Source organism: Girardinichthys multiradiatus, chromosome Y (genome assembly GCF_021462225.1).
Source record: "Girardinichthys multiradiatus isolate DD_20200921_A chromosome Y, DD_fGirMul_XY1, whole genome shotgun sequence".
Classification (NCBI taxonomy): Eukaryota; Metazoa; Chordata; class Actinopteri; order Cyprinodontiformes; family Goodeidae; genus Girardinichthys; species Girardinichthys multiradiatus.
Genome location: NC_061818.1, coordinates 11,588,594 through 11,610,123, shown reverse-complemented (window position 1 = coordinate 11,610,123; position 21,530 = coordinate 11,588,594). Strand labels below are relative to the sequence as shown.

The 21,530-nt window shown below is 41.2% G+C and overlaps 1 protein-coding gene across 3 annotated transcripts in view; it reads left to right on the top strand.

The window, feature by feature from the left end:
• LOC124864083 (phospholipid phosphatase-related protein type 5-like) overlaps window positions 1-7,197 on the top strand; it is a 78,225-nt gene extending 71,028 nt beyond the window's left edge. The window contains exons 4-8 of one of the 3 annotated variants that reach the window (XM_047358706.1): window positions 245-365; window positions 3,399-3,649; window positions 3,897-4,073; window positions 4,727-4,854; window positions 6,304-7,197. In XM_047358706.1, the coding sequence (XP_047214662.1) occupies window positions 245-365; window positions 3,399-3,649; window positions 3,897-4,073; window positions 4,727-4,854; window positions 6,304-6,412 (786 nt within the window). In that variant the 3' untranslated portion in view covers window positions 6,413-7,197. Of the gene's footprint in view, window positions 1-244; window positions 366-3,398; window positions 3,650-3,896; window positions 4,074-4,726; window positions 4,871-6,032 lie in introns of all 3 variants that reach the window. The other 2 variants (XM_047358708.1, XM_047358707.1) reach the window with 2 other exon arrangements.
• Window positions 7,198-21,530: the final 14,333 nt, after the last annotated feature.

Sequence of the window (21,530 nt, the reverse complement as noted above, 5' to 3'; positions counted from 1 at the left end):
TTTAAAGTAAAATATTAATATTTGCGATGTTACACTCAATGCCCATATTACCCAACATTGTTGTTTCATTCCAAATAAAGAAAAACATGGTGGCACTATCGTGGTTTGGACCTGTTTTGAAACACCTTCTTTGTTGAGGCAGTACACGCAAACGAACTCCAATACAGCGCAAACAATGGCACCAGATAGACCAAGAAAAAATATAATGGTATTACACATTTCTCTGTTTTTCTTGTGTGCACAGATCCTTGTTGGGGAGCTTTGTGCATTCTTTACCAAGGCAGAGGGAACCCAGGAGAAGACCATAGTCACTGCAGACTGCTGCTACTTCAGTCCTTTGCTCAGGCGCATTGTACGCTTCTTAGGTGAGGATGCTGCATTTGGCCTCTGTGTTCCACACAAATGCATCATATATAACATTTTAGCTGCAAGAACTGCTTTTCTCCAAGTCCCTTTGAAATACCCTTGCTGGAATATAGCTCGAGCCAAATGAACATGTTATTCCTTGCAGGTTGTATCCTGCAATTTCCAATACATGAAAGGTTTTACGATCACCAGTGCTTCTTGAAAACAGGTTTGTCTAAATGTCTGTTAGTAAATGCTGCAGTCCTTAAAGGGATTTATCCTATTTTTCTAACTTTCAACAAATTTTAAAACCTTTTTTAAAAATGTTTATTAGCTATAACTCTAAATATCACTTAATGTTTAAAACATTGAATGTGATCCTGTCCTTTTATTTAATTGAAGGTTTTAATATTTCATCTTTTAATGTGAAAACAGCCCCAGTTATAACAATTTGTGGGTATTACAGCTACAGCAAAGACTGTGGATACTTTTGGCCTCTCTCCAGTCTAAATGAAGTTTGTTTGCAAAAATAATGGTAATCCAATTATCTTGCTGTCTAATGTGGCATAGCTCTTACTTTACCCCAAGTCTACTTCTGATTGGCTCATCAGGCCTCCTGACGCCTCCTCTCCTGGAATCTACGGCATCTAAAAAGCAGAGGCAGATTCTGAATTGGTCAAAGACCGGACCAATACACCCATTAAAAATCCACACCTGATCTGACATAATTAATTACCACGTCTGAATAAATTTATTTGCTACATTGGTCTTATTTTGTGCAAAACTCCTGCAAGATTTATTATTGTTTTTTTTCCCCCCATTCCTTGGACTTGTGCTTAGCATTATTTAGTAACTGTTTTTAAGTGTGTTACCCAGTTCTGAAATCTGAAAGAGGGGAACAACCAAGATAATCATAAACCTGGGCCAAAACCAACAACTGCCAGTTGCTGAGTAACCTCTGAGAGGTCAGAACCACTGGTTAGTACAGAAAGCCAACTATCCCTCCACCCAAGAGACTGAAGGTGTTGGAACAACGTGAAGAGAAAGTCTATTTGCTTCTGAGAATGTAAGCTGTCGTGTCTGACCCAGTAAGGTGCTCTTTCTAGTTCTGTTCTTGGCGATTCTAGAGTTTAAAGCTACTGATACAATGTGGTTCAAAGGCTTTGAATTAATCTTCAATTTTGTATCCTTTCTGAAATAACATAGGGACCAAGCCTGTACTATCAGTTTTATATTCGTTCTTTGGCTAGATTTATGTGTTTCTTTTTGCTTTATAAAATCATGAGTAAAGAGATCTTAATTTAATAAATAATTATAAAGAATTAATAATTAATTCTTGAGCATACTTGTTACATTCTGGTCATTTCTCTTATAATCGTTCTATTTTAATAATTTATTCTAGTGTGGATCCCAAATAAATATTACTCCTGAGAAATGTACAGAAATGCTGCTTCTTTTTTATATCTACAGTCATATTCAATAAATTAGAATAATATTGAAAAGTAAATTTATTTTAGTAACTCAGTTACATTTATTACACACAGACTAATGTATTCAAGCCTTTCGTTTTTGTTATGATTTTACGCTTCCAGCAAAAGAAAGCACAACATTTATTTTTAAATATTATTGTTATAATTTAATTTAAAACAAAACATTTTATTACAGTAATGTGGGCTTAAAAAAAGCATGTTTATTACCTGCCTAAAGGTTATTTTCAAAACGTACTTTAAATCTGACAATAGGACCTGATCAAAACACATATTTTAATTTACTGAATATGACTGAATAGAAATCCATTCATGGGGAGGAAATAATGTATCCTTCATTCAGATTTGTGTTTGAATATGATAAATAATTAAGAGACAGATTTGTTTGTAAACATTATTAACATAACTCATTCAACCTACATGGCTTCATACCTCTGTAACACTATTGCACATCTGCCTTTCATTTCAGTTGTGTAGGAAGATGCAATACCATAGGAAAATTATGTTCCTGCATGATTTCACAGCACATTTGATACTTTAAGTAATTTGATAACAGAGTGTTTTGACATGTCAAAACTAGTTCACCACAGCGTGCACAACATGTATATGTCATACATTTCCGCCACTGCTTTCAGAAACGTCATGACCGTGACTCAAATATTGCATTGATGACTAAATAATATTCCTTAATCTCACTTTGTTCTGCTGCTTGCACTGGTGGAGATTCATTCACCTCGGTATGCTGGATTCTTGAAACAGGAAGTGAAACTGACAATCTGCCCTACTTTCTAAATTTATTTCTCTGATACTCATCTGAGCTGAAAAAAAAATCAACAAGACAGTGATGTTACAGCAAAAGTAACATAACTCGTACTGACACAGCCCTTGATCCACAAATACATTTTATTCAGAACAGGAGTTTATTAAAGCCACATACCTACTTCAAAGATATTAGTCGATGTTCCACAAAACCCTCTTAATTTCCTCATATTTAGACCCACATAACAGGCATTTTTCAACCCGCCAGCGTACATGGCAAGATAAGAAGCAGTGTTACAGCAACCTTATCTTCTTGTGAAAGGTATTTTGTGTTTCTGCGAGGCTTGAGGATCAATTAAAATCTTCAAGAAACAGGTCAGGGCATCATCAAAGATAAGGCTGCAACTCTTCAGTTTGTCATCCAGTACTCGTACATGAAGCTGTTAATTGGACAAGTAAATGGGCTGTGATCTTGAGGGTAGAGCTTTCAGGATTCCTGCAGGGAGACTTCCATGAATATTAAGCAGCTTGCAAGTTTGCATTTTAAGCTGAATCAGCTGAGGTGAAGACTCCTCTGACAATTTCACACCTTGGCTGATAATAAAGTGTTAGTGCTATTTTGAGGAGAAGGGTAAAAAAAGTATCCTGTTTTATCTTAAAGCATGTGTACAAGATCTGATGCTAATCTCAAACATTTAAAATGTTATTTCTTCCCCCATATGCGAAAATAAAATCTTTAACATCTTGTCACCTCTTCCACTAATGTTCCCTACTGTTTCTTGTGCTTCTCTTGTACCTTGTACCCAGGTGTGTATGCCTTTGGCTTGTTCACCACTGCCATTTTTGCCAATGCCGGCCAGGTGGTGACAGGAAACCAGACGCCTCATTTCCTATCTGCCTGCCGACCAAACTACACAGCGTTAGGCTGCCAGTCAACCATGCAGTATATCACAGAGCTCCGCGCCTGCACTGGCAACCCGCTGATTGTCATGTCTGCGCGTAAATCCTTCCCATCGAAGGATGCAGCGCTCAGCATGTATTCTGCTGTGTACACTGTGGTAGGTCGGAGCATGCTGCTCAGTAACACCTCTTAGTTATTTTTTCCCCCTACTCAGTTTATAAGGTATGCCTTTATTATGAAAAAGCAACATTTCCTTAAAATCTGTTAATAGATTAAAGATTAGATACTGGAAGATGCAATGTTTGTTACCTGCCATGTGCTGTTATAAAATCATGTTTATGCCTGTATGTCCCTCCTGTTTGTTTTGCCTTCCTGTGCTTTCCCTTTTCAATGGGTCTCTGCAGATGTATGTGACGTTGGTGTTTAAAACGAAGGGAACACGGCTCACCAAACCCACCATCAGCCTCACTCTGCTGTGCCTGGCCATGCTGGTGGGAGTGGTAAGGGTCGCAGAGTACCGCAACCACTGGGCCGATGTGCTGGCCGGATTCTTCACTGGTGGAGCCATCTCTGTGTTCTTGGTGAGAATAAAAGTATACAGTTATTCATGCCACTTTCTCAGAATTTCTCATTGTATATTCACAAACATGTTTCTTAAAATGTTTTCAACATTGGTTTTAATTTTGTTGGAATTTTCTGTGATAGACCAACACAACAATATAGTAAGTAATTTTTTACTTAACTTAAACTGACCAAGGAGAGCAGCCAAGAGTGCAATGGTAACTCTAGAAGAACTATATTTTCCAGCGCAATGATCATCTTTTGCTGAAGGTACCTTTTAAGGTGGGCTTTGTCATAAATTTATTTTCAAATAAGCCACCAACCTGCCGTTTCGTTTGTACAGGCCAATGTACTCTAGGTGTCGTTTTGGTAATTTACCCTTGACGCTTGCTGGTCAAACATTTCGGTTTATAAAAGCCTTTAGGAACTGCTCTGAAAACCTAACACTGAAATCATTCAGTCTTAAATCACAAACTCACTCTTTATCATATAAACACAACACCCGTGATTTCGTATGCTAAAAAATGTTTTCATCAGGGGCCTATTGTGAATGGATTTCATATTTCAAATGAGCCTTTTAATATAACTGATCAAAGATGCTTGACTTCAAGGCTGCAGCTCAGTTGTATTTTTGAGTTATTTCCTGTTTTTTTTTTCCCCTCTCTCTCTCCAGGTGACCTGTGTCATTAACAACTTCCAACAGTTTCAGCCAGGCCCACCTCCACTGCGCCCCCGACGTCCTGAATCGATGCTGGGCATGCCCATGGTGACACTGCCTTGTGTGGAAAGTCCACTCGAAAAGTTAAGTGGCCCTCAGGTAAGGGTGGGTCTAAAGCACAACTGTGCCCACCAGATGGGTGAGATAAATATCCCTTGTCTCTTAATTAAAACTGTTGTCTTCCTTCTTCCTGACCTCTTACAAAATGAGCATGCATGCAGCCCCTGGACCCAGCTAAAACACCCAAGTGAATCCCTTAAATCTTTGCACACTTAAGCTGCAAGCTGAAAAGGCGTAACAGAGATATCCTTCATGAGAAGTAAGGTTAGAGAATATTAGTCAACTATCAGTATCATGAAGACAAAGGAACACGCCAGACCAGTAGCATAGCTTGAGAACTATTCTCAGTGTCTAACATGGCCGTGGCAGCATTATGCTGTGGGGATGAGATGTAGAAGGTTTACCTTCTAACAACAATACTTAACACATGGCCAAAGCTAGAAAAGAATGGTTTAGATTAACGTAGATTATCTGTTAGAATGTCTCAATCCAAGTCTAGACCAAACGTTCCTTAGTGTGCGGCAAGCCCTGTAAATTGTTGTTCACATATGCTCTTCAAAAAATCTGACTGAGCTGAAGTTACTTTGTAAAGAACAAGGGGCAAAACGTTGAGTTGAGTCTCTAAATGTGCAAAGCTGGTAAAGACGTACCCTGAAAGAAAACACAAAGAACCAAAAGGCATAAAAAACTTTTCAGATTTTATTTTGTGAAACTTTTGAAACCATGTTTTATTTTCCTTACACATAAAATTCCAATTAAAAGTAATTAAAAGTTGGTGGTTACACTGTGCTAAACTGTAAAAACGTTTAAGAGACAGAGTTTTTTGTAATTTTTGTATGCTTTCTGTAAAATAAGGCAGGTGTTGCAACATATCGTAAACTCTGTCCTTTCCCAGGTACTCTTCAGCATAAGTCAGAGGTTTGTCTAAAAAACTTTGGGTATATTTGTATGTAAATGAAAGAGGTTGCCCTGTCAATCCTAAAAGGGAGTAACAGCAGTAGACCTGATTGCTAAAGTTTTATCCTCTCCTAAAAAGTGCTGCATGTCTTAAAGGGATTCTGACATGGGTGCTGTCGGAGTGGTTGCGTAAATGTCTTTCGTCCTCTGTGGTCTGTCTTCATCACTAACCCTCACCTGACTGTTTCTTTTCCTCTGTCTCCCACTTTGTCTTTCTCCTTTTTAATCTATCACTCCCTTCCAGCATCCTGCACTCTCTGGCTCCTCACCCTTCAACGCCTACATCCAGCCATTCTAACCAAACCTGAACCCTTTCCTCACTGAGATCCCTCAATATCCCTTATTTCTGTTTGTACATCCTCTCTCCCTCCATTGCCCAAAAAAATCACTTCATTCGGCACATTGCACTGGATTATTCTTCTCTCCGACCGCCTTCTCTCCCCTTCACCTTCTTCTTCCTGCCCCCCCACACCCCTACCTCTCTCTCCTTCTCACTCCTCTCTCTACCCCTGCAGACTCTGCGGGAATCTCCGTTTACAGAGATCACATGACCATCAGCCCTATCGGTTTCCCGGCACTCCCGATGTCCTCACACCGTCTCGCTCCATTTCCAGCCAAGTCTAGACCAGCCGGAGCAGCACTCACCACATTGTGCGGCCCATGGGGCGGGTCGGAACTCAACGCTGCACCGCTCCTATTCCACGCAGGTCTAGGTTCTGTAGACATCACCCTGTAGACCTCCTTAACTGCCGGGGAACCGATAGGCAAACGTTTTAGACTTTATTTTCTTACAATACAGTGAGCAATCAACTGAGAGTCACCTAGTTCTCATCAGAAATTAATTTTTATGTTATTTTGTATTAAATCAGTCACAATTAATTTTTCCTGCCATGGGAAAACAACAAACTGTGACTCCAGAGATTTTCCATGTTTTTTTCTACCAATAAGTTTACACATGTGAAAAAGAGACAGGATCTGACAACCAGAAGTGGCTGTGAACTCCCAAGATGTTCTCGGAGGAGTGCCACCAGGAGTTTGCCACTTTGGACCAAAGACACTCGCTGCAAGAAATGTGTCAAACTGAGATGCACCCATTAAAAACACCTTTTAACCGAGCCATGCACACAAACGCACTCATACACATGCTCTTTCTTTCTTCTTCCTGCTTATCCTATCCAACACACTGCTGACGTTTGGGTAGCCCACTCTGCACTGCATGAGGTCCACTCTGAGCAAAGCAAACATTTAATGTCTCAGCAGAAGCAACAGACAAAAGCAGACAGGAGAAAGATGCTGACACTTTCACTAGGGTTTTTTCACTCTGAGATGGATGCAGTTTTGCCAAATGCAAATATGTTAGAAATAAAGGCAAGGTCTTGACTGCAGCCAAATAAATTGTTTCACATTCAGGAGCAAGTTTTTTATTTTTTATTTTTTTTTATTATTGTTCATGCATACCAACTGTATGAGATTCCATGTTTTGGTTGTTGTTCTACTGGATTTGAAACATTGTTGTCCCAGGAAAAGGAGTTACCTCTTTTCTACCAACTGCCCTTGTCATGTAACTATTCTGATTTAAAGAATTCATCCTCACTGATTTGTATATAAAGCATAGATGCAATAAGCGCTACATATGGTGAGACAGTTTTGCTGGATTTGATTTACACAATCTCTTCACTCCAGCGTTAGCCCCTTCACCCACACTTCATCTCCATTTAGCTCCCCTCCGAGATACCGTGCCATCATTGTGCTGTAAAATGTTTCCCCCTGCTGGATGGCCCATGCATAAACACACACACGAAGACAGACAACACTTGTTTGTAGGAATCAAATGTACATCGATGTACACTGTCATACTACTTAAACCTTTTTACTTTTATCGCATTACAACCTGAAACTTAATTATATTTAATTAGGATTGTTTATGATAGGCCAACACACAGTAGTGTGTAACTCCATAAGTGGAAGGAAAATCATCATCACTTTCTACAAATAAAATGGGAAAACTGCATTTGTAGCCCCCTCAATCTGACACTGATAAATACAATTCGGTATGACCAATTTAATGCCAAAATAACAGTGAATACCGTAAATTCAGCCCACTTGCTTTACTTAACAGATCTTTTAAGGTCATTAATTCAACACTGGAAAGAGTGTGGCTACAACTGCAAACCTACTAAGACATAGCCATCCAATAGGCCAGGCAAGGAGAGCATTAATCTGAGAAACAGCCAAGAAGCCCATGGTAGTTCTGGAGGAGTGGCAGAGGTCTATAGCTCAGTTGGGAGAATTTGTCAACGTGAGAGCTGTTATACTGCACATTATCTCTTTTTGGAAGATTAGCTAGAAGAAATGAATTATTGAAGAAAGCCATAGGCCATGTGGGGAAAACTGCATACATGTAGAAGAAGGTGCTCTGGGCAGATGAGACCAAAATGTATCTTTCTGGCCCATATCCAAAACTTACCATGCATATCCCTCAATCACACATTAACACATCATTCCGTCTGTGAATCCAGGTGATGGTAGCATCATGTTGTGGTCATTGTTTTTGCAAAGGACTTGATATTTGGGAATAATTTAGATCAAAGCATATTCAAGTGTAAAAATGGCATGGTGATATTTTAAAGCTGGTAGACCATACTGCAGAAGACCTGTGGCATCAACTGCAGTGAAATATGATTTATTGAAAGTATTGACATAGGGGTGCTGAATACAAATGCAATCCCCACTTTTAAGATTTTGTACTCGTACTCGTCGTCTTCCACTTTTATGCAGGAATCGGTCACGGGGGCAGCAGACTCAGCAGAGACGCCTAGACGTCCCTCCAACTCCAGCTCCTCCTGGGGGAGCCCAAGGAGTTCCCAGGCCAGCCGAGAGACATAGTCCCTCCAGCATCTCCTGGGCCGTCCCCTGGGCCTCCTCCCAGTGAGACGTGCCTGGAACACCTCCCGAAGAAGACATCCAGGAGGCATCCGATATAGATGCCCGAGCCAGTTGAGTAGGCTCAGGCACCGGGAGGGGCTCTGAGTAGAGCAGTGGCTCCACTCCAAGCCTATCTCAAAGGGAGTGCCCGGCCACCCTACAGAGGAAGCTCATTTCAGCCGCTTGTATCCGGGATCTCGTTCTTTCGGTCATGACCCAAAGTTCATGGCCATAGGTGAGGGTAGGAACGTAGACCGACCGGTAAATCGAGAGCTTCGCTTTTTGGCTCAGCTCTCTCTTCACCACAACGGACCGGCATAGCGCCCCCATTACTGCGGCAGCCGCACTGATCCGTCTGTCAGTCTCCTGCTCCATTCTTCCCTCACTCGTGAACAAGACCCCGAGATACTTCAACTCCTCCACTTAAGGCAGGAACTCCCCTCCAAAATGAAGAGGACAAGCCACCCTTTTCCGGTCAAGAACCATAGCCTTGGACTTGGAGGAGCTGATCTTCATCCCAGCCGCTTCACACTCAGCTGCGAACCGCCCCAGCGGATGCTGTAGATCTTGGCTAGATGTGGCCAACAGGACCGCATCATCTGCAAAAAGAAGAGACGAAATCCACTGGTCCCCAAACCAGACCTCCTCCGGCCTTTGGCTGCGCCTAGAAATCCTGTCCATAAAAGTTATGAACAGGACCGGTGACAAAGAGCAGCCCTGCCAGAGTCCAACATGCACCGGGAACAAGTCCGACTTAGTGCCGCCAATGCAGACCAAACTCCTGCTCCGCTTGTACAGAGACCGCATGGCCCCTGATAAAGGGCCCCTGATTCCATACTCCTCGAGCACCCCCCACAGGGACACAGTCGAATGCCTTCTCCAGGTCCACAAAACACATGTGGGCAAACTTCCATGAATCCTCGAGTACCCTGTAGACGGTATAGAGCTGGTCCAGTGTTCCACGGCCGGGACGAAAACCACACTGCTCCTCCTGAAGCTGAGGTTCGACTATCGGCCGGACTCCTCTCCAATACCCTGGCGTAGGCCTTACCAGGGAGGCTGAGGAGTGTGATCCCCCTGTAGTTGGAACACACCCTCCAGTCACCCTTCTTATGTAGGGGGACCACCACCCCAGTCTGCCAGTCCAGAGGCACTGTCCCCAACCGCCACGCAATGTTGAAGAGGTGTGTCAACCATGACAGCCCCACAACATCCAGAGACTTGAGGTACTCAGGGTGGATCTCATCCACCCCCGAAGCCTTGCCACCGTGGAGCTTTTTAACCACCTCTGTGACTTCAGCCTGGGTGATGAAAGAGTCCAGCCCCGAGTCCCCAGCCTCTGTTTCCACCAGGGAATGCGTGATGGCAGGAATGAGGAGATCCTCAAAGTACTCCTTCCACTGCACGATAATATCCCCAGTCAAGGTCTGCAGCCTCCCATCCCCACTGTTGACAGTGTTGGTGACGCACTGCTTCCCTCTCCTGAGGCGCCGGACGGTTTGCCAAAATTGCTTTGAGGCCAACAGGTAGACCTTCTCCATGGCCTCACCGAACTCCTCCGAGGCCCGGGTTTTTGCCTCTGCCACAGCCCGGGCCGCGGCACGCTTGGCCTCACTGTACCCTTCAGACGCGTCAGGAGTCCCACAAGCCAACCACAGCCGATAGGACTCCTTCTTCAGCTTGACAGCGTCCCTTACTGCCGGTGTCCACCACCGGATTCGGGGATTGCCGCAGCGACTGGCTCCGCAGACCTTACGGCCGCAAATTTAAGATTTTTATTTGACAAATGTTAAAAACCAAGTGTAATTTTCCTTTCACTTCTCGATTATGCTCTACTTAGTTTTTGTGTATGACATAAAATCCCAATAACATACATTGAGGTTTGAGGTTGTAACTTTGATAACATTGATAAAAAATAGGCAAAGGTTCAAGGGGTATGAATACTTTTGCAAGCCACTGTATTTTAAAGCACACAAATGTACAACTAAATGCAGCAACCTTAGGTGTTACAATTCTTTTGTTCCTTTATCTCCATGTCACAACCCTGTATCTTTGTATGATACTGTAAATAGACATTTTGTACAAATTTTTTACAAATTTCACTTAATATTGAAACTTGGCAAAATCGTATAACTTTTATGTTGATGCAGGACATGGAGTCTAATGTTGCCGAATTTCTTGAATCAACACCAAACAAGTTGAGAAATACTTAAAATCTCTGTATCTAGCTGTAGCCAACCAATGGAAGAGTCTCCTGTCAGTTTCTGTGTGATCATACTGTTATACAGTCCTGGGACAACCTAAGTACGCCTTTTTTCACAAGTGGAAAACATTTAAGAAAATTAAAAACTTCTGACAGTGGATGTAGCTGCCATTTGTGTATTCCCCTACAAAATGTAGACCCATGCATGAACTATGACATTTCCAAACAGCGGCCTATGTGTCCAAATTCAGCCTGCTATATGACCCTTGAGGAAGAAAACAGAGAAACTTTCCTGTACCTTGTATGGCCTTCCTGTTTCCTTTGCTCTTGCTTGCCACTGACATGTGGACGTGTCATAAAGAATACAGTTTCTTGAACTTTTTCTGGCCTTACATTTGAACACCTCAGTGGTACTAAAGATAGGTAAATTTAAGGCTTCATACCTCAGTAACAAGGTCTGCACTGAAGAGAGTTGTTGTTAGCATGACCTAGTAACACTTTTATTTGTTTCATTGATTGAAAATAGATCAGATTCTGGGGTTTTTGAACCAAGGGTCAAGACCGATCAAGCAGAAATTTACCTGATTTTGGTCACCAGCCTATTTCTATGTCCATCTTATGTAACAAGTCATTTATGTGACATTTAGAAGTTCAAACGATGTATAGTAGAAGACCAGCACCTGAGGTGTCTCTTGATGCACAAGCAGCATCAGGACCTGCAAAAGAATCTGTGTGACTCCCGGGTTAGTAGTGAAAAGCATGAAGATATAGTCAAGACTGACTATCTGTGGTGAAAACCAAACACAGCATATGAGCACAACTAACTGTCAAGCACATTAATTAAAGGGTGATTACTTGGGCTTGTTTTGCAGCTGCAGGACCTGGGAACATTGCAGTGATTGAATGGACCACAAAGTCCTCTGTATGACAAAATATATTCTGGTCAAATGTGAAGACTGATGAAGTCCAAAAACACATAGATCGAGTTTTTCCTGCCTAAGGTGGTTTCACAAGCGAGTGAATCATGGGGTGTTCTTAGTTTTATCCAATGAAGGAAACTTTGTTTTTTTTAGGTTCCTATCAACTGTTTACTTTAACTGGACTTTAAGTTCTCCTTGATGAAAACTAATTTAACACATGTTCATATTTCATCCCTTCAACTTTTCCATAGGTGTCAAGCTGTGAACCATGAAGGGCCAACTTCACACATGTAAAACTGTTCTTCATTAAGCTGCAGCTTTAGGATTTGCTCTGTCAGAAACTAAATGTGCATTATTTTTGGAAACGTTTGCCAGATGATGGTATTCAGAATGCTCGTTGAAGCTTGAGTTCATAAGACACAAACAATTTCTAATTCAGTTTTCTCCCTTTTCAGTTTTTGATGCAAGTATTTCAATGGATAAGACAAACTTTCCAGACTCTGTCACTCTTCTCATATTGACCTGTCTGTCTGAGCTGAAATGAAAAAATAATCCTTTAAGTCCAGGTGTGAAGTTTGGTCAGATGTACCACATTTTGCTCCATAATATTTGTTTTCTAATTTATCCTGTGCCATGCCCCGCTGAAGCAGAAATGCCTTAAAATAATCTTCACGGAGACGTGTAATAGCCTTTTAGATGGTTATGTTCTGACGTTCTAGTTCCACATGTAAGCTGCTCTTATGTGCAGCATCTCAGTAGATCTTCAGATGCACTCAGTCCCTATTAGTGTTCACTGTGTGAGCACTGCGTCAGCACCACTAAAGAGGTTCAAACAAATGAACCCCAGAAGTCAAACGCCCCGCGTGAAGATGCAGATTTTTCTTTTATTCAGCTGTGAGCTGCGCAGCTTTGCTTCCCTGTAAATTCTTTGCCAAACTTGTTAGAAATCAAAGAACAAACATGCAGAGGATGACTGATATGTGAACAAAAAGCGCCCGTCTACTTAAGATCTGCAGCTCTGAGGGACGACCATGTTTCCTTTGATCCTGTTGCTGCGAACCCTCTGTTTTGTAATGATTTGTGTGAAGAGAACAATAAATGGATATTGCAATAAGAAACACCTCCTGAGCCAGTGTGCAGAGTTTGTTTTGTGATTCATGGACTTGGCTGTCTGTCTCTCCACACAGGTCTTCGGTATGGTGTGGATCATTATATCTGCATTCACTGCCTTATAATGAGGAGAGACACCAATGTTGCTGAAAACGTATTTGCTCTGTTACGGATTTCTTCTCGTTTTCCTTTATTGTCACATTTAAATGTTTTTGATCAGTGGTTTAAAAACCTTCAGAGAGAGATTCATGACTATTGGTTGAGTAGTCAATGAAACAGGGATATGCTGTTAGCAGAAACTTCATCAACAGCTAGTATAATACTTCTATCTGCTTGAAGGATGTTTTTTTTTAATTTCTTCAAACACTTAGAAAAAAAAAGCTTTTTAAACAACATGAAGTAGGCTAAATGATCTGAAAAAGCAGCACATGATGATCCATTGTAAAGAAATTCAAGATCAGATGAAAAATTAAGCTTTTTATATCTATAACTTTGGAAAGGTTAGAACGCCAATAATTTGTAATGCTTTGGGACTCCAGCAATCCACAGTGAGACCCATTATCCATAGATGGAGGAAACAGTAGTAAACTTTGTCATAAGGGGCTGGTCTACAGAAATTGCTCCAACATCAAAAATTACTCCACATCAACAGCTCACAAGAAGGTCACAAAAGATCTAAAGCACTGCAGGCCTCACTTGTGTCAGTTAAGGTCAGAGTTCATGATTTAACAGGAAGAAAAAGACTGGGCAACAATGGCACCATGGGAGGGTTCCAAGGTGAAAATGTTTGCAGTGTAAAAAAGATCTAAAGACCCATCTCACTTTTCCCATTACTAATCAAGACGTTATAGAAAATATTCTGCACTGAAGGGAAAAAGTGGAACTTTTTGAAAGCTAAAAAGTTATTTTAATGCAGCAGTCATAGTGTTTCAGCATGACTTGCCGTAGCTGATGGAACCATACAGTCTGGTCTCTAACAGTTCATTCTGTGGGAGAATGTCCCATGATACATTGTGATGCAATGAGATGCTGTGGTATTAACTCAAACAGAGGCGTCATGCTAAAAAAACATTCCAATTTAGCTTAATTAAAACAAATCTCCAAATAAGAATGGAACCATTGGTAGTTATTCCCAATGCTTGATGACAGCTGCTGATGGTAAGGCAACCAGTTATCAGGTTTAGGGAGAAATTACTTTCACAGGTTACTTCACACAGGAGGATTAGGATAGGGTTTTTCCCTTCATAACTGGAATCATGGTTTGAAGACTGTGTTTTGCATTTACTCAGTTTGTATTCGTGTGATATTAAAATTTTTTTGATGATCGGAAACATTTAAGTGTGAAATAAAAGCAAAAGTGGAGAAACTCACAGTGCTGTGAGTCTTTCACAGCACTGTAATACCATGAAAGGAACATGCCTTCTGCTTTACTTAAAACTCTGAATGGAACTGACTCTTCAGTCATTTAGATGGATTAGCAGTCATTTGGATAATTGGGTCAAAGTAAGTGCACCAGATATATATATATATATATACCCTGCCTCTCGCCCATAGACTGCTGGAGATAGGCACCAGCTCCCCCGCGACCCACTATGGAATAAGCGGTAGAAAATGAATGACTGACTGACTACATATATATATATATACAGGTCCTTCTCAAAAAATTAGCATATTGTGATAAAGTTAATTATTTTCTATAATGTAATGATGAAAATTTAACATTCATATATTTTAGATTCATTGCACACTAACTGAAATATTCCAGGTCTTTTATTGTCTTAATACGGATGATTTTGGCATACAGCTCATGAAAACCCAAAATTCCTATCTCACAAAATTAGCATATTTCATCCGACCAATAAAAGAAAAGTGTTTTTAATACAAAAAACGTCAACCTTCAAATAATCATGTACAGTTATGCACTCAATACTTGGTCGAGAATCCTTTGGCAGAAATGACTGCTTCAATGTGGCGTGGCATGGAGGCAATCAGCCTGTGGCACTGCTGAGGTCTTATGGAGGCCCAGGATGCTTCGATAGCGGCCTTTAGCTCATCCAGAGTGTTGGGTCTTGAGTCTCTCAACGTTCTCTTCACAATATCCCACAGATTCTCTATGGGGTTCAGGTCAGGAGAGTTGGCAGGCCAATTGAGCACAGTGATACCATGGTCAGTAAACCATTTACCAGTGGTTTTGGCACTGTGAGCAGGTGCCAGGTCGTGCTGAAAAACGAAATCTTCATCTCCATAAAGCTTTTCAGCAGATGGAAGCATGAAGTGCTCCAAAATCTCCTGATAGCTAGCTGCATTGACCCTGCCCTTGATAAAACACAATGGACCAACACCAGCAGCTGACACGGCACCCCAGACCATCACTGACTCTGGGTACTTGACACTGGACTTCTGGCATTTTGGCATTTCCTTCTCCCCAGTCTTCCTCCAGACTCTGGCACATTGATTTCCGAATGACATGCAGAATTTGCTTTCATTCGAAAAAAGTACTTTGGACCACTGAGCAACAGTCCAGTGCTGCTTCTCTGTAGCCCAGGTCTGGGGAATGCAGCACCTGTAGCCCATTTCCTGCACACGCCTGTGCACGGTGGCTCTGGATGTTTCTACTCCAGACTCAGTCCACTGCTTCCGCAGGTCCCCCAAGGTCTGGAATCGGCCCTTCTCCACAATCTTCCTCAGGGTCCGGTCACCTCTTCTCGTTGTGCAGCGTTTTCTGCCACACTTTTTCCTTCCCACAGACTTCCCACTGAGGTGCCTTGATACAGCACTCTGGGAACAGCCTATTCGTTCAGAAATTTCTTTCTGTGTCTTACCCTCTTGCTTGAGGGTGTCAATAGTGGCCTTCTGGACAGCAGTCAGGTCGGCAGTCTTACCCATGATTGGGGTTTTGAGTGATAAACCAGGCTGGGAGTTTTAAAGGCCTCAGGAATCTTTTGCAGGTGTTTAGAGTTAACTCGTTGATTCAGATGATTAGGTTCATAGCTCGTTTAGAGACCCTTTTAATAATATGCTAATTTTGTGAGATAGGAATTTTGGGTTTTCATGAGCTGTGTGCCAAAATCATCCGTATTAAGACAATAAAAGACCTGAAATATTTCAGTTAGTGTGCAATGAATCTAAAATATATGAATGTTAAATTTTCATCATGACATTATGGAAAATAATGAACTTTATCACAATATGCTAATTTTTTGAGAAGGACCTGTACATGGGTTGGACAATGAAACTGAAACACCAGTCATTTTAGTGTGGGAGGTTTCATGGCTAAATTGGACCAGCCTGGTAGCCAATCTTCATTGATTGCACATTGCACCAGTAAGAGCAGAGTGTGAAGGTTCAATTAGCAGGGTAAGAGCACAGTTTTGCTCAAAATATTGAAATGCACACAACATTATGGGTGACATACCAGAGTTCAAAAGAGGACAAATTGTTGGTGCACGTCTTGCTGGCGCATCTGTTACCAAGACAGCAAGTCTTTGTAATGTATCAAGAGCCACGGTATCCAGGGTAATGTCAGCATACCACTAAGAAGGATGAACCACATCCAACAGGATTAACTGTGGACCCAAGAGGAAGCTGTCTGAAAGGGATGTTCGGGTGCTAACCCGGATTGTATCCAAAAAACATAAAACCACGGCTGCCCAAATCACGGCAGAATTAAATGTGCACCTCAACTCCACCAGAACTGTCCGTCAGGAGCTCCACAGGGTCAATATACACGGTCGGGCTGCTATAGCCAAACCTGTGGTCACTCATGCCAATGCCAAACGTCGGTTTCAATGGTACAAGGAGCACAAATCTTGGGCTGTGGACAATGTGAAACATGTATTGTTCTCTGATGAGTCCACCTTTACTGTTTTCCCCACATCCAGGAGAGTTATGGTGTGGAGATGCCCCAAAGAAGCGTACCACCCAGACTGTTGCATGCCCAGAGTGAAGCATGGGGGTGGATCAGTGATGGTTTGGGCTGCCATATCATGGCATTCCCTTGGCCCAATACTTGTGCTAGATGGGCGCGTCACTGCCAAGGACTACCGAACCATTCTTGAGGACCATGTGCATCCAATGGTTCAAACATTGTGTCCTGAAGGGGGTGCCGTGTATCAGGATGACAATGCACCAATACACACAGCAAGACTGGTGAAAAATTGGTTTGATGAACATGAAAGTGAAGTTGAACATCTCCATGGCCTGCACAGTCACCAGATCTAAATATTATTGAGCCACTTTGGGGTGTTTTGGAGGAGCGAGTCAGGAAACGTTTTCCTCCACCAGTATCACATAGTGACCTGGCCACTATCCTGCAAGAAGAATGGCTTAAAATCCCTCTGACCACTGTGCAGGACTTGTATATGTCATTCCCAAGACGAATTGATGCTGTATTGGCCGCAAAAGGAGGCCCTACACCATACCTATAAATTATTGTGGACTAAAACCAGGTATTTCAGTTTCATTGTCCAACCCCTGTATGTATATATATATATATATATATATTTATATATAATTAGAATCAGAAAAGCTTTATTGCCAAGTACGTTTTTAGACATACAAGGAATTTGTTTTGGCGTAGTCGGTGCAATACAATACAAATTAAACAGTATAAACATATCTACAATATAATATAAATATATGTTATATATACATATATATATATATATCTGTTAATAGCACAGATTCTTAAGTTTGACAATGAATTCTTGAGGGTTATGGTCTAAAATATGCTTTTCTATCTGTTCTCTCAAGCTCTTAGCTGTATAAATCATCCTATAAAACTGAACAGTGAGATATGAACTGTATCCGGGTAAGGAAAATCTAAAAGGGATCAACTTTCAAGTTCTTAGCTGTAATTCTTAGTGTGTATAAAGAAACCAGTCCTTTTGTATATAACAGTGAGTCTTTCATCATCAGGTATAAAATGCTTCTTCCATCTAATCTTCTTTAACAGACATGACACAATATAAAGATGTATTAGATTCTAATATACTGGCAATACTTGTACATCTTTACCAGCTTTAATTCTCATCTCCATCTGGTCACCACAGTGCATTCCTGTTAGGATGAATTAACACAGTTCACTGTGACGCCTTATAATGCATTTGCAGGAGGAATCCACAAGATGTCGTTGCACATCATGTACACCTCCATGCATGATGACGGAGTAGGCAGAGGCATTTTCCAGCGTCTCTTTATACGTTATCAAGCTGAGACATGACGGGAAAGAAACAATTAGACAGTGGCTGATGAGATCTGCACCAGTGTATGCTAATTAATAAGAAGAAGATTCCTCCTCTTAATGCCACAGATTAGTGGCTTAAAAACCTGCTCCATGCCTGATTTGCACAGCAAGTACCTTTTTGACAGATTTTAGGAATTCATGTCCATGAAACGACAAAGATATATGAAATTGCTTACAGTACAGCTTTCTAATTGCAGCCAGCTCACTTCTCCAACATTCATGTGTGATGCACCTGCAGTACCTGAAAAAAACTCTTTCTGATTGAATTTGAACAAGAAGCAAACATTCCAGTCAGAGCAGTTCAAAAGATGACACCGTTTTCTGGCTGAAATCCCACCTGCAACATCTTTCTACGCTTTGCTTTTTTAAACAAAATCTGTGTCCCACTAGTGTGGGCACCACTACCCCCTTTGTGAGATCCTGGGGATTTTAATACTACCTTCTTCCTCGTCTCTGCATTCCAGTCGAATCTGTATGTGGGATTTCCGTATGCTTTATTGTCAAACACAAAGCTCTTAGATGTTTAAGGGTAAATATGATACGTTTGACCATCACACTGAACTTTATAACTAACACATTCAATTAATTTTATTGGGATTTTGTGAGGCAAGACAACAGAGTGGTGCATAATTGTGAAGTGGAAAGGAAATGATACATGCATCACAAACAAAACATTTGGACTGTTTCTCCTGGTTTTTCCAAATTGATTTTACTTCCAAGCATTTTTCCTGTACAATTGTTTTCAACTGATTTTAGAAATAAAAATTGGACAAATGTGAATTTGTAATTAGCATACTTTTACTCTGATGTCCCTTAATAGGATCCAGTGAATCCAGTATAACCCCAAACCAATGAAGTTGGGGCGTTGTGTAAAACATAAATAAAAAAAGCAATTCAATGATTTGCATATGCTGTTAAACCTATAGGCAGTTGAATCCACTACAAAGACAAGATATTTAGTTTTCAAACTGATCAACTTTGTTTTTTGGCAAATATTCACTCGTGGAATTTGATACTTGCAACATGTTCTAACAAAGCTGTGACAGGAACATTTACTATTGTGTTACATCACCTTTCCTTTTAACATTCAATAAGCATTTGGAAACTGAGGACACTTATTGTTGAAGCTTTATAGGTGTAGCTCTTTCCCATTCTTGCTTGATGAACAACTTCAGTTGCTGTGGCTTGGCATCATCTTGCTGAAATAAGCAGAGACGTTCCTGACAAAGAAATCGCTTGGATGGCAGCAGATGTTGCTCCAAAACCTGTATGTACCTTTTAGCATTAATGGTGCCTTCACTTCGCATGGCAGAGTTTTAACTTGCACTTGTAGATGTAGAGATGAACTTTGTTAACTGACAATGGTTTTCTGAAGGGTTCCTGAGTCCATGTGGTAATATCTGTTACAGAATGATGTTGGCTTTTAATGCAGAGCCTCCTGAGGGGTCGAAGGTCACAAGCATTGCCCGGCCGTGCACGCAGAGATTTCTCCAGATTCTCTGAATCTTTTGATGATATTATGGACTGTAGATGATAAAATCCCTAAATTCCTTGCAATTGTATGATGAGAAACATGTTCTTGAACTGTTGGACTATTTGCTCACACAATTGTTCACAAAGTGGTGAACCTTGCCCCAGCCAACCATCTGGATGTAAGGGAATTAAAGGAAATGTTAGTCGGAGGAACGACTGTTCGGCTGTGTGCCCGAAACATCATGCTTAATGTGCTATTAATACTGAAGCACTATTTGATGTGCAGATCGATTTTTATAATATAAGAACTGATTCTAAAACATGTTATGTGGTAAGATAAAACTTAAATAAAATAACTAAATAAATACAAGAAAATGTTTGACCACATCCCCACTGTGAAACGCCACAGTGGAAGCATCATGCAGTGGGGATGCTTTTATTTAGCTGGGTTAAGGAAGCTGGTCATAGTTGATGGGAAGAATGATAAAACTAAATACAGGACAATTTTTGTCCAAACCTAAATCCAGTTGAGAATCTGTGGCAAGATTTATTGCTCTTCATAACATCTGACTGAGCTTGAGTTACTTTACAAAGGAGAAAATTTACTCTCTAGATGTACAAAGCTGGTCAAGACTTATTGCAAAAGACTTGCAGCTTTTAATGCAGCAAAATGTGGATCTGACCTTTGATTGACAAAAACTTAAACGGCACACTTTTGAGGTTTTTATTTGTAAAAATGTTGAAAACCAGGGGCTTGCACAGGTTGTCTTGGAACAACAAGGTCCTAGGCTCAGATCCTGGCCTGGGATCTTTCTGCATGGAGTTTGCACATTTTCCCCCTGAATTGTGACACAATTGTTTGGGTTCTCTCCGGGTACTCCAGCTTCCTCCCAAGGTCCACAAACATGACTGTTAGTTAATTAGTCTCTAAATTGCTCTTAGGTTTGTGTGTGTGCGTGTGTTCCTGTTTTGGCATGACAGTGAGAAGCAATTTTCCGATATCACCATTAAATTAAGGACCATTTCTACCAAAGTGAGGACATTTTGCTGGTCCTCACGACCTATTTTGCTAACGGTTAGGTTTAGGACTAAGGTGTGAATTGAGTTTAGGTTAAGGTTAGGGTTAGACATGCACTGGTAATGGTTAGGTTTAGGGTTGTTGTCAGGGTTAGGGCATAGAAATGGTTGAAAATCAATGGAAGTCATTGGCAGTCAACACATGGTCCTCAATACATATAGCAAAACAAGAGTGTGTGTGTGTGTGTGTGTGTATGTGTGTGTGTGTGTGTGTGTGTGTGTGTGTGTGTGTGTGTGTGTGTGTGTGTGTGTGTGTGTGTGTGCGTATGTGTGTGTTTGTGTGTTCCTGTTTTGGCATCGCAGTGAGAACCATTTTTCCGATTTCACCATCAAATTGAGGACCGTTTGTACCAAAGTGAGGACATTTTGCTGGTCCTCACGACCTATTTTGCTAACGGTTAGGTTTAGGACTAAGATGTGAATTGAGTTTAGGTTAAGGTTAGGGTTAGGCATGAACTGGTAATGGTTAGATTTAGGGTTATTGTCAGGGTTAGGGCATAGAAAGGGTTGAAAATTACTGAAAATCAATGGAAGTCAATGGGAGTCAACAGATGGTCCTCACTACATATAGCAAAACAAGTGTGTGTGTGTGTGTGTGTGTGTGTGTGTGTGTGTGTGTGTGTGCGTGTGTGCGCATGCTTTTTTGTCCTGTGTGTCTCTCTGATGTACTGTGATGGACCGGCGACAAGTCCAGGGTGTACCCCGCCTCTCGTCCTCTGATTGCTGGAGATAGACACCAGCTTCCTGTGACCCTGCAGGGACAAGCGGGTCTAGATAATGGATGTTGAA